This window comes from Pyricularia oryzae, chromosome 5, assembly GCF_000002495.2.
Source record: "Pyricularia oryzae 70-15 chromosome 5, whole genome shotgun sequence".
Classification (NCBI taxonomy): Eukaryota; Fungi; Ascomycota; class Sordariomycetes; order Magnaporthales; family Pyriculariaceae; genus Pyricularia; species Pyricularia oryzae.
Genome location: NC_017852.1, coordinates 1,488,891 through 1,498,985, shown reverse-complemented (window position 1 = coordinate 1,498,985; position 10,095 = coordinate 1,488,891). Strand labels below are relative to the sequence as shown.

The following is a 10,095-nucleotide window of genomic DNA, read 5'->3' as shown; positions in this document are numbered from 1 at the left end:
AAACCAATGCTCAACACCACAAGCTCAGGGTTCGACCAAAAAAGTTCCAATCAGGCAGGAGCTCGGCGCGAACAGGCAGGCGGCCCGCCCCGCCTTGGGAAAGCACATTCCAGAACTAGATAGGGAGTGGACGGGGTCGTACTGAGGCGGTGGCCGCTGGACCCAGTGGATGCGATGCAGAATCGAGAAATTGCGGGCTGCGCCCTCTGAATTTAGCGATGTCCGACCCCGCAGGGAAATTGCCGTAAAAATGCCGGCGCCGTCGAAATTCTTCGGTTCAACTTTGGCGGACATGTAATCCCCATAGATGATAGCTTCCGGTTGCCCTGTCGATTCGCGAGTCGGTTCTCTTAGTGTAGCCTTTCAGCCCCTATGCACCGCTTACTCGAATACTCGGTATCCGTGTTCCAAAGTCTTGTAGGATAGTAAATCGCTGATAGCTTTGTCGTACTGTTTATATAAAAGCGTCCCTCTTCGGCTTGGACTTTTGGCGCAGTTTGGCACGAGCTTTGGCCTTGTATCCCAGAGATGCGGAGGGTCTCGCGATCGTCCGTGAGCCATGGATCCGGGATCTTGTCGAGAACCTGTACTGTACTATGTACAAAATGCAATCCGGGATCACCGTTATTCACATGGGTTGTACCGGGATTCGATACTTATTTATAATCGCAAAACTATGCCCTTAATGCGATGATGATTTTTTACCAGCGATGATAAAACTTTTAACAATACCAAGCAGATTCAATGTTCTTTGGACTACTTTGAGCCCATTTGTTGCCTTTACTTTGCATTTCACTTTTAATTCCCAGTTTTCATTTCCTTTGTCGTTTTCCCGTCCTAGTCTTCCTCTTCAAGCCCCGTTTGCAAACAGAAATATAATATCCATTTAATAAAAGACGGCTACAATGCGGTTCGGATCCATCTTTGCTTGTACGGCCGCCGTGCTCAACCTGGCGGCTCCAGCCGTCGCAGAATCCGACCCTCACTTTTGCAAAGTTTCAGTGTACTACCAAGATGAAAACACGCCCAGGTATCAAAGCACCAAGAAGTTTGCCGTCCCTCCCGCCAAGGTGCCTATCCTGGTCGGCTCCAGGATGCACGAGGTCACGGTCGACAAGGCGTGCAAAAGAACGGGCTGGAACGGCTGGTTTGGACTGCCCCGCGGCTACACGATTGAGACCGAGGGCTGGCGGTTGAAAGGTGCGCCGGAGGAGAATGAAATTCTGAGTCTGGTCTTGCAATTAAATGAGGGCGTCCTCAGACTTTCGTCAGGAATAGCCACGAGGTCATAGGTCTGGTTGCAATCAACGTGTAAGCTAGAGGCTATACATGTGACCCAGAAAGTACTGATAATATTCGCGGTAGAGGAGATGTAATAACGTCAATAGTCGGACCAGAGCACAAGTCTTTTGGATTTGGGTAACAGATCTGGGCCGATTCATTGCATGAACGGTGAACTCCGGGTCTTTGGGCATGGAAAGGGGACCGATGAATTCATTGCGCGAGGTGCACGAGTCACAGAACGTCATTTGCACAAGGGAGGGACCCTGTTCTCTATGCGCGGTTTGTATATCAAAGACAATCGACTTGAAACAGCCAGTAAACACTACGAGTGACAGTATATTCCAAGACCATCACTTCAGACTTGTGAGCTCCACGAACAACGAGCACCTTTTGTGGGGTTTGCTGCATTAGTGCAAGAGCTTTCTCTGGATGTATCGATGCTCAGCTGTCAAGGACAGGTTGACGAGAGATTTTTGAATTCCAGTGATCATGCAAGCGAACAAGCAGCCTCAGGTAATCCAACTTTCAAAAAGAATCGTGTCTCTAGTGTTTTGGCAGAATGAGGGTTATGGTACGACGCAAAGGGATGGTTTGAAATGGAGAAAGTTATACAGATCGTGGGGCGTACTTGGCTGGATGGTTGATATGGCCGCGGGCTACTAAACTATTGCAGGGTTGTTTGCTCTATTATGTATAATGTGATGAACCCGGGCTGAATGTCTTGATTGGCGTTTTTATGCTCTTTGAAATATTATCAAACATTACAGAATACTCTGGTTTCGTTTGCTGCCTTGGACCTTGGGCAGTTTGAAAACAGTGAATGCGGTCTAACAAATTGCCAACTCTTTAGCACATGTCGCTACCTGACAATAGGAGTCAATAATTAACCAAAGTAACGGACTATAGACTCCCGAATCACCATTGTCATTAATCTTGGCTTGGTCTAAATGGCTTCCCCTTGCCAATACTCTACTCTCAGTACAAATGTCACTAAAAGCAAGCACTGTTGGGACAAAAAGAAAAAAGACAAAATACCAAAACATACAACACCGAGGATTCCCCAGTGGTCACCCACCTGAGTACTAGTTCGGCCCTCACTGGTTTGACTAGGGGAGAGCGGACGGGATCCCGTATATTCCAGTGGGTATGGTCGTATGTGTAAGGCCAAGTTTTGCAAACAATCCAAGTTCTCCAAAGACAACTAGCTCAGAGTATTTGAACCCAGATCACAACGACTTCCCGTCCAACCAACAACTTGTCGACATTATCAAGGCCAGTCGCGGCGGGTGGCAATGATGCCGTTGAGCAGAGCCGGGCCGTTGGAGATGAGAGTCGACTGGGCGGTGATGGCGACCAAGACGCCGTACTGGTAGCGGCCGCCGGACTCGGGGATCCAGACGGGGCTGCCGGACTGGCCGCCAAAGGCATCGGCGGTGGAGTCGAGGGGCGTGGCGGGGTCGCCGTTGCAGGTGCCCACCTTTTTGATCTTGAAGCCTGTTTTTGTTTTGTTGTGTCAATTGTCAGTAATGAGAGACAACAACAAAACCCTCCCACACCCAAAAGCAAAACACCACATACGGTTCTGCGCATACGGAACCTGCCCGCCGTCCCGGTCCTGGGGGTAGCCGTAGGTCCACCAGTCCAGGTCGGCGCCCGACATGGCGTCCTCGACCAGCTTGTAGCCCAGGTAGCCGTAGCCCAGGTCGTCGTTGAGGCGCAGGATGGCCCAGTCCTCGCTAAAGTCGCACCAGCCCGTCGGCTGCTTCTCCTTGCCGGGCAGGTGCAGCACGTGCGTGGCGTAGGTGGTGCGCAGCCGGTCGCCGCTGGCGTAGGCCGGCGAGAAGACGAACGCCGCGCCGTCGAGGATGCAGTGCCGCGCCGTCAGCAGGTGCCGCGGCCCCACCAGCGACCCGGAGCACCACGTCGTCCGGCCGGGGGCGAGGATGGTGATGCGGCCCATGGCGCTCCACTGTTGCTTGTCAGCGTTGTCAAGCCTGGGAGGGCGTTATTATAGACTCATGATGTAATTGAGAGAGCTACCGGGTATCCAGTGTCGAGCTTTTTCACGCGGTCGTCCACCCCGCCGAGGATGTCGCGCCGCTCCACGGTCAGGTTCCCCGGAGGAGCGTCCGTGGCGGCGCCGCCCCAGTCGACAATCTCCTCGGCCGTCATGACCCGTACCTCGGGGAGCGGGATGCGTGCAAACGATTCCACCGTGGGGAGGTCGTGGCCGATCAAGGTGCGGAACTGCTCGGCTTGGGCCGCGTCGCGTGGCACCATGGCGGCGGAGCACGAGGCCGCCAGGAGGATGGAGGAGAGCCAGGGCATGTGCATTTTGACGACGTGGTTGAGCCCGGCAAAGACGCGAGAGAAATCCTGTTTGTACAATCAAAGCACCGAGAAAGCAAGCTGCATCAACACCCGGCGATGCTGGTCAGGAAAATCTCCATCTTGCGATAAGTTGTAACACGGGTTTGCAGTATTTATAGGGAGAAAGGGGGCACAGCTTCTTGTTCCGAGGTTTAGCTGCTGCCATATCCAGAATGTTGATGACGATGTTACTATTGATTATGCTCGCACTTCTCGTCCCGACAGTCCGGATACTGATCAGGGACAGGCCAGTTTATCAGCGGTGTATTAATGAGATGCAAACAATAAATCCTGCATGTCATATCAGAGTATGCCCTGGCTGGCACAGGAACTATTCAATCACAAAAAGGGGGAAAACTAGACTAGACCAAGTCATTGGCTTGCTTCGGAGAGATTTCATTGGAACGCATGGCCCAGAAGCGCAAAGACCATCTTACTTGCATACATCGTCTTGGACCCTGGATCCCAAAAGGGGTCTTGGGGCAATTCTTCATGCGGGTCAGCTGAAAAATCGACAGAAACCCAGCCTTTCCGTTTCTGGTCTCTTGCGGGACGACAAGTGGTTGACGCCGACGCGAATACCATGGTTCACGCCCCTTTGTGCTTAATGTACGTTTGTGGGCCTAAATAAGACTAGGTCTGGATCTAGACGAGCTCCAAAAGTCGCTTCTCTTGATGTGCTGCCTGAGTGTAAATGACTTTTGCTTTTTGGTTGGGAAGGCCCCCAATTCAATATCAACATAGTCGATTAAAAAGAACTAGACTAGCCAAATTACCGAAAATGGCATGTGGGTTCAGCAAGCCTGGACAGTATCCGAGTCAAGGCAAATGCCGCCTGAGCAGACTGAACAAGTCACAAAAGTTGAACAGTTCCCTTGGGAGATGCATGAACGCAGTGGCCAGATCCGTCGTTTGCAAAAGTGAGTATGTCATTGTCGCATATAAGAATCGAGACGGCGACAGAGATTATAAAAGAATATTCCCTTGTCAATGACCATTGTACACCCGCCGATGAAATGCTGTTGGTCAGGCCGCACAAGAGCCGTAAGTTATGACCTCGGAAAATACTCAATACTGTACCTTATCAATGCTGATGTGAGAACATTGAGTTAAAAAAAAACTATCAAAACGTGCTCAAGGCGTGTGGACCGCCCAGGGACGTGAGCGGAACGTCGCTTATCGTATCCAACGCTCGTATCTGGGTCATGATTCTCTTGGCGGGAATTCCAAGCTGGATGGCCGTATCCAGCAAACGAACCAGAGTCCGACGTTGAATCAGCTGACGGTCGTTTCCGGGTCGTCGCTACGAGAACCAGCCAGCCTCGACACTGCGATAATGCGACTATTGGCTTTGGTGGGGATGTCCAAGACTAGACTAGGTCTGACGCTCTCGTGCCAGCGAATGGGAATGACAAGGCCGTCTCCTATACAGCCGACGCCCTCGCCATGTAAGAACCTTTTGTCAACAGGAAATTCATTCACATACCGATTGAAAGATGATTCTGGACAGTGGAATCTGGATGCACCCATTCCATGCAGCCGCTATGAAAGCCTCTGCGCCCGAGTGCAGTAATGCATATACAATCAGTGTACGGCTAGTGTTGGCTTGCCTTTGTCGCAAAGCGCAGGCTTGGAGGTTGCCAATTTCAAATCTTGTTGAGCATCACCAAGACGCGTCTTGTGTAAAGAGTCTCGGACATGATTGCCTCGAATTATCCGAGAGATGGTATCTCTGTCACTATTGACTATTGAGTGTAAATGTGTATATCCGAGGCATCATCGACATGACATGCATCTGTCTTGTGCTATAATAATTTATACCCGAGATCCCATCCGTAAGTGCCTATTTTGAATTCCTCGGGAAGCATTTTCCTGGTTTAAAGCCACCGGTTCAGAGGCTGACTGTACAACCATCTCAATCTGGTCATTGTTCGACATGCCAGCCGAGCTTTACCAACTGTTCCTTGGACCGATTTTTCCTTTCTTCAAACAGCCTTGTATCAGGTTGACGATTCAAGCTTTGCGAGCCCCCCTCGTCTATATTCAAACACCGAATCCCCAACAGCGACAATGAGAACAAACCACCAAAACACTGACACAATACGCCCAAAAAGGGCATGTATGATCAGGCAGGCATGGACAATGCACAGAGGGATTTTATAAGAAAGCTTGCATATAACACGACGGTGCGAGAAAGACCGAAGAAGCCAACCCGCCAGACCAGTGTCGACGCCGTCCTTGTCCGACACGCACACGAGTAGCATCATTCTCGTGTTGGGTCCCCGTGAGATTAGGCCGGTTCATGCACCCGTCCGAACAGGTTGGAAATTCCTGGCAGCCGGGCCACGTTGGTCAAGGATGTCGGCGCCGGGCCGGGGGAATTCTCCGAGGGTGTGCTTTTGAATCGCTCGTCGATCGCCTTCGTGGGCGGCAATGCGGCATGGGGATCCAGGGGTCCCGGTGACAAGGTCTAGGGAGGAGAGAGAATGACATAATCATCGACCCCAAAAAAAGAGTAAAGGACCCTCCTGTTCTCGTTCATCACAAGCGGGCGGCCCCGAACCGACTAGTTCTAGACGGAGTTCGGGCCAAATCCTTCCCGTCCACGTCAGAAAGATGCATCACATAATTAACCAATGAACCAAAGAAGCAGTGTACGGATTGCTTGGTCTCGTGCAAAAGCTTGTGCGGCGACGGCCATGCAGTAATTCTTTTGAGTTTTTTTTTGTGCAGGGTGGGGTCAACCCACATGGCCCTGGCCGGTGTTGGATCGAGAACTCGGCCGCGGTGTGGTGTGCAGATTTGTTATATATAACCGTCGGCGCTGGGTCATTGGCCGGGTTGCACCCAGTCCAGCACCTGCATCACCCGCATCATCTGCATTTTCTGGTAGCCATCTTGCGCAACCACGTGCATCGTGGCTGTAGACTGGGCGGCTGCTACCCTGTGGCTCTTGCCCACGTACACCGAAACCCGTTCCTCGCGATTTATAACACCATGTCACAGGTTTGACGATAAATGTGGATCTCCCGCAGGACGCAATCTCGGATTTTTCGAGGAGTCCGCCGAAATGTCTGGTAGAATGCCTTGATTTCTGGTTTCCGACGGGGTTTTATACACTCCGGATCGCCGCTTAGCAAATCGATTTTTTGTTTGGCAGGAGTGTTGCGAGTGTATATAAATCGCCATGTATGCGGATTGCTTTTTGGTCAAGGTAGCAGTCGGTGGCTACTATACCACATAGACAAAAAAGCCAAAATTTGTCTTTTTTATCATTTTCTACAAAAACAAAAAACCCACAGTCGCAGTCATGAACGCCGAAGAAATCAAGCAAAGATACGAGGCCGAGCGCGTCAAGCGTCTCCGGCCCGACATGCAAAAGCAATACATGACATCGACATCAAAAGACTACCCCGGCGAGCTCTCTGCCGATCCCTGGGTGGACTACGACGCGCTGGCGGCGCAGGAGCCTCCGGTGGCCGACGGGGGTGAGGTCAAGGTCTTGATCACCGGAGGGGGTGCCTTTGGGCTGACGTGTGGCTACTACCTCACGCAGGCGGGCGTTTCCGTCTACGACATGTGCGTGGCCGAGATCGGAGGGGGCTTCGGCGGGACGTGGTACTGGAACCGCTACCCGGGGCTCATGTGCGACGTCGAAGGGTACTGCTACATGGCGCTGCTGGAGGAGTTTGGATACGTGCCCAAGCACCGGTACTCGTACGGCCAGGAGATCCGCGGCCAGCTGGAGCGCATCGCCAAGCGCACCGGGCTCGACGAGAGGGCCCTGTTCGCCACGCGCGTGGTCAGCCAGGTCTGGGACGACCAGAGCGGCAAGTGGACCGTCGAGCTGCTCCGCGACCTCGGCCCGCACGGCCAGCGCCGCATGACGGTCAAGGCGCGATACGTCATATGCGCCAACGGCACCTTCCCCGTCGCCAAGATACCCAGCCTGCCTGGCCTGGCGGACCTCAGGGCCGGAGGCGTCAAGGTCATCCACACGTCGCGTTGGGACTGGAAGTACACGGGCGGCACGCAGGAGGTCCCGGACATGGTCAACCTCAAAGACAAAAAGGTCGCCGTGGTCGGCACCGGCGCCACGGCCATCCAGGTCGTGCCCGAGGTGGCAAAGTGGGCCAAGCACCTCTACGTGGTCCAGCGCACGCCCTCGTACTGCGGGCCGAGGAACCAGGGCAAGACGGACCCGGAGGAGTGGCGCAAGGTCGCCTACAAGAAGGGCTGGCAGAGGGAGCGCCAGGCCAACCTGAACCAGATGATGGCGGGCGAGGTGCCGCGTCTGGGCAGGGACCTGGTCAACGACGGCTGGACGCACACGCCGGGCGGCTCCGGCTTCCTGGGCAGTTCCCGAAAGGGCGTCGTGTCTCCCACGCCCGACCAGATCAAGGAGCACATTGACGAGATGGTCAAGCTGGACATGGAGCGAACGGCGTTTGTGCGCAGCCACATAAAAAAAGTGGTCAAAAGTCCAGAGCTTGCCGACAAGCTGTCGCCGTGGTACCCTTCGTGGTGCAAGCGTCCGACCTTCCACGACGACTACCTCATGAGCTTCAACCGGGACAACGTCACGCTGGTCGACACGGACGGCAAGGGCATCACCGAGTACACCAGCCAGGGCATCGTGGCAAACGGGCAAAAGATGGACGTGGACGTCCTGATCCTCGCGACCGGCTTCCTGCTGTCGCCGGCGGCCGAAAAGATGAGCGAGAGCCTGGGCAGCACCATCACGGGCGCGGGCGGCCGCGACTTTGACGAGGGGTGGAACGCCCGCGACTTCCAGGCCCCCTACATGGGCGTGGGCATGCACGACTTCCCCAACCTGTTTGGCTACTTTTACGCCGGCTACGGCGTCTCGTACAACTTTACCAGCGGCCAGGGCTACCTGGGCCGCATCATCGCGCACGTCGTGTCGAGCGCCGAGGCGCGGGCCGGCGACGGCGACGACGACGCGCGCCGGGTCGTGGTGCGGGCCACGCGCCTCGCGCAGCAAAAGTACAGCGCCGAGCTGCGCAGGGGCGCCGCCTGGTTCAGCGTCATGAAGATCTGCACCCCGACCTACTTCACCGGCGAGGGCTCGCTGCTGATCGAGCCCGAGACGGAGGAGGAGGCCATCGCCAAGGCGAACCACGGGGTTTGGGGCACCGGGCTGACCGACTGGGGCGACTACGTTGATAGGTGGATGGCGGGAGGGATTGAGGGGTTCGAGGTCGAGGTTGTGTGATGCGTGGATTAAGTCACGTCGAGGATAGAGACAGAAGAAATGTTTTGGCTTTGGACTGTCGATTAAAACAGCCGTGGCATTGGTAATTGTGCACTTTTGCTCACTATGTGGGAGTCAGATGCATTCAACAAAGAACAGCGAATTAACCAATGACTCTAGCTTGCCAAGTGCTTAAACAATTGATGCCTATTCAAATTAATTGGAGGCGGTGGCGAAAACATGTGAGCTCACACTGTAATCATATTATGTGGATGTGTAATCTTCTCAAGGTATTATCTTGAATAATGAATTCGTGGACGTGGGATAGACCAAGAGGCTCTTGGCTCTAATTTGACACAAGACAAGAAATCAAACCGTTCTGGAGGATGGGCTTTTGAAATCAAAAGTCGGCGCAGTTTGGACTATTGAGCAACTTGGCAAGCAAGTATGCAATCGCGGGCAAAAAGAGTTGAAAGAAACAATAGCGCTATTCAAATTCCTCACTGGTCGTTGATTATTGTATAGTAGTTTATGACTTGCCTTGTCAGAGAATCGACCCGTTTGTTGCACTTGAACTTTTGAACGCACCGATAGCATATATTATTCTCCAAGTAATTTTGCAAGACAATAGGCTATTTATTCAATCAAACGGTCTAAACACCACAATCCGCTGCAACACGTCACCGCTTCAACCCCGCGCCAAAGAGTCTTGCGCAGACGTCTTCTCGCCCCTCTAGGCCCTGACACTAGTACCGCCTGCACGGGGGTCGGGGCTATATCCGGCTTCAAAAGCACGACGTCTTGCCTCGTCTCGTTCCTGCTGTGCAATCTTTGCTTCCTTGACCAGCTCTCTCCCGGTGGGAGTCAGGCTAGCGATTCTCCAGGCCCAGCCTGGTTCTTTCATGATTTCCCTCAGCGAGGGGCGATCCTCTGACTTGTCCCCACCGGACCGCTGGGCTGACGAGGACGCCCCGCGGCGCTGGACGCGGTCCGGGTGGTCTGGACCTGCTTGAATGCCTGCCGGCAAGGCCACGACGGCACTGCTTGCGATGAAGCCGAGTAGGATTGCGGCCATGGTTGTTTGCATCATGATTGTGGCGGCTTGGACGTCGAGAGGTGAAAGAAAAAAGATTAATGGTTGCGCAACAACTGTGTTGGAAAGAGCCCTTTTTTTTGAAGGAGATTTTAATGGTTGTACAGAGGCTAATCTACTCTGCTAAACTGCT

The 10,095-nt window shown here is 53.6% G+C and overlaps 5 protein-coding genes and 1 non-coding gene across 6 annotated transcripts; 3 read left to right on the top strand and 3 right to left on the bottom strand.

The window, feature by feature from the left end:
• Window positions 1-905: 905 nt before the first annotated feature.
• On the top strand, window positions 906-1,292 carry MGG_00821 (uncharacterized protein; the record flags this gene model as incomplete). Its single annotated transcript, XM_003718114.1, has 1 exon — window positions 906-1,292. One exon carries the CDS (start codon window positions 906-908, stop codon window positions 1,290-1,292), a length of 387 nt encoding a protein of 128 aa, XP_003718162.1.
• A 1,030-nt stretch (window positions 1,293-2,322) lies between these two features.
• Window positions 2,323-2,438, bottom strand: MGG_20351. The gene has a single exon (XR_001729806.1). It is a non-coding gene; the product is annotated as a 5S ribosomal RNA (ribosomal RNA).
• A 113-nt stretch (window positions 2,439-2,551) lies between these two features.
• Window positions 2,552-3,618, bottom strand: MGG_00822 (uncharacterized protein; the record flags this gene model as incomplete). The annotated part of the gene is made up of 3 exons (XM_003718113.1): window positions 2,552-2,778; window positions 2,863-3,253; window positions 3,325-3,618. 3 exons carry the CDS (start codon window positions 3,616-3,618, stop codon window positions 2,552-2,554), a joined length of 912 nt encoding a protein of 303 aa, XP_003718161.1.
• Window positions 3,619-4,237: 619 nt separating this feature from the next.
• On the top strand, window positions 4,238-6,128 carry MGG_00823 (uncharacterized protein; the record flags this gene model as incomplete). Its single annotated transcript, XM_003718112.1, has 7 exons — window positions 4,238-4,263; window positions 4,422-4,574; window positions 4,685-4,698; window positions 4,794-4,814; window positions 5,054-5,102; window positions 5,481-5,489; window positions 5,975-6,128. The coding sequence occupies 7 exons, from the start codon at window positions 4,238-4,240 to the stop codon at window positions 6,126-6,128; spliced, it is 426 nt and encodes a 141-aa protein (XP_003718160.1).
• Window positions 6,129-6,785: 657 nt separating this feature from the next.
• Window positions 6,786-8,962, top strand: MGG_00824 (uncharacterized protein). The gene has a single exon (XM_003718111.1). It carries the CDS (start codon window positions 6,965-6,967, stop codon window positions 8,888-8,890), a length of 1,926 nt encoding a protein of 641 aa, XP_003718159.1. The 5' UTR covers window positions 6,786-6,964; the 3' UTR covers window positions 8,891-8,962.
• Window positions 8,963-9,602: 640 nt separating this feature from the next.
• On the bottom strand, window positions 9,603-9,944 carry MGG_00825 (uncharacterized protein; the record flags this gene model as incomplete). The annotated part of the gene is made up of 1 exon (XM_003718110.1): window positions 9,603-9,944. One exon carries the CDS (start codon window positions 9,942-9,944, stop codon window positions 9,603-9,605), a length of 342 nt encoding a protein of 113 aa, XP_003718158.1.
• Between the last annotated feature and the right edge of the window lie 151 nt (window positions 9,945-10,095).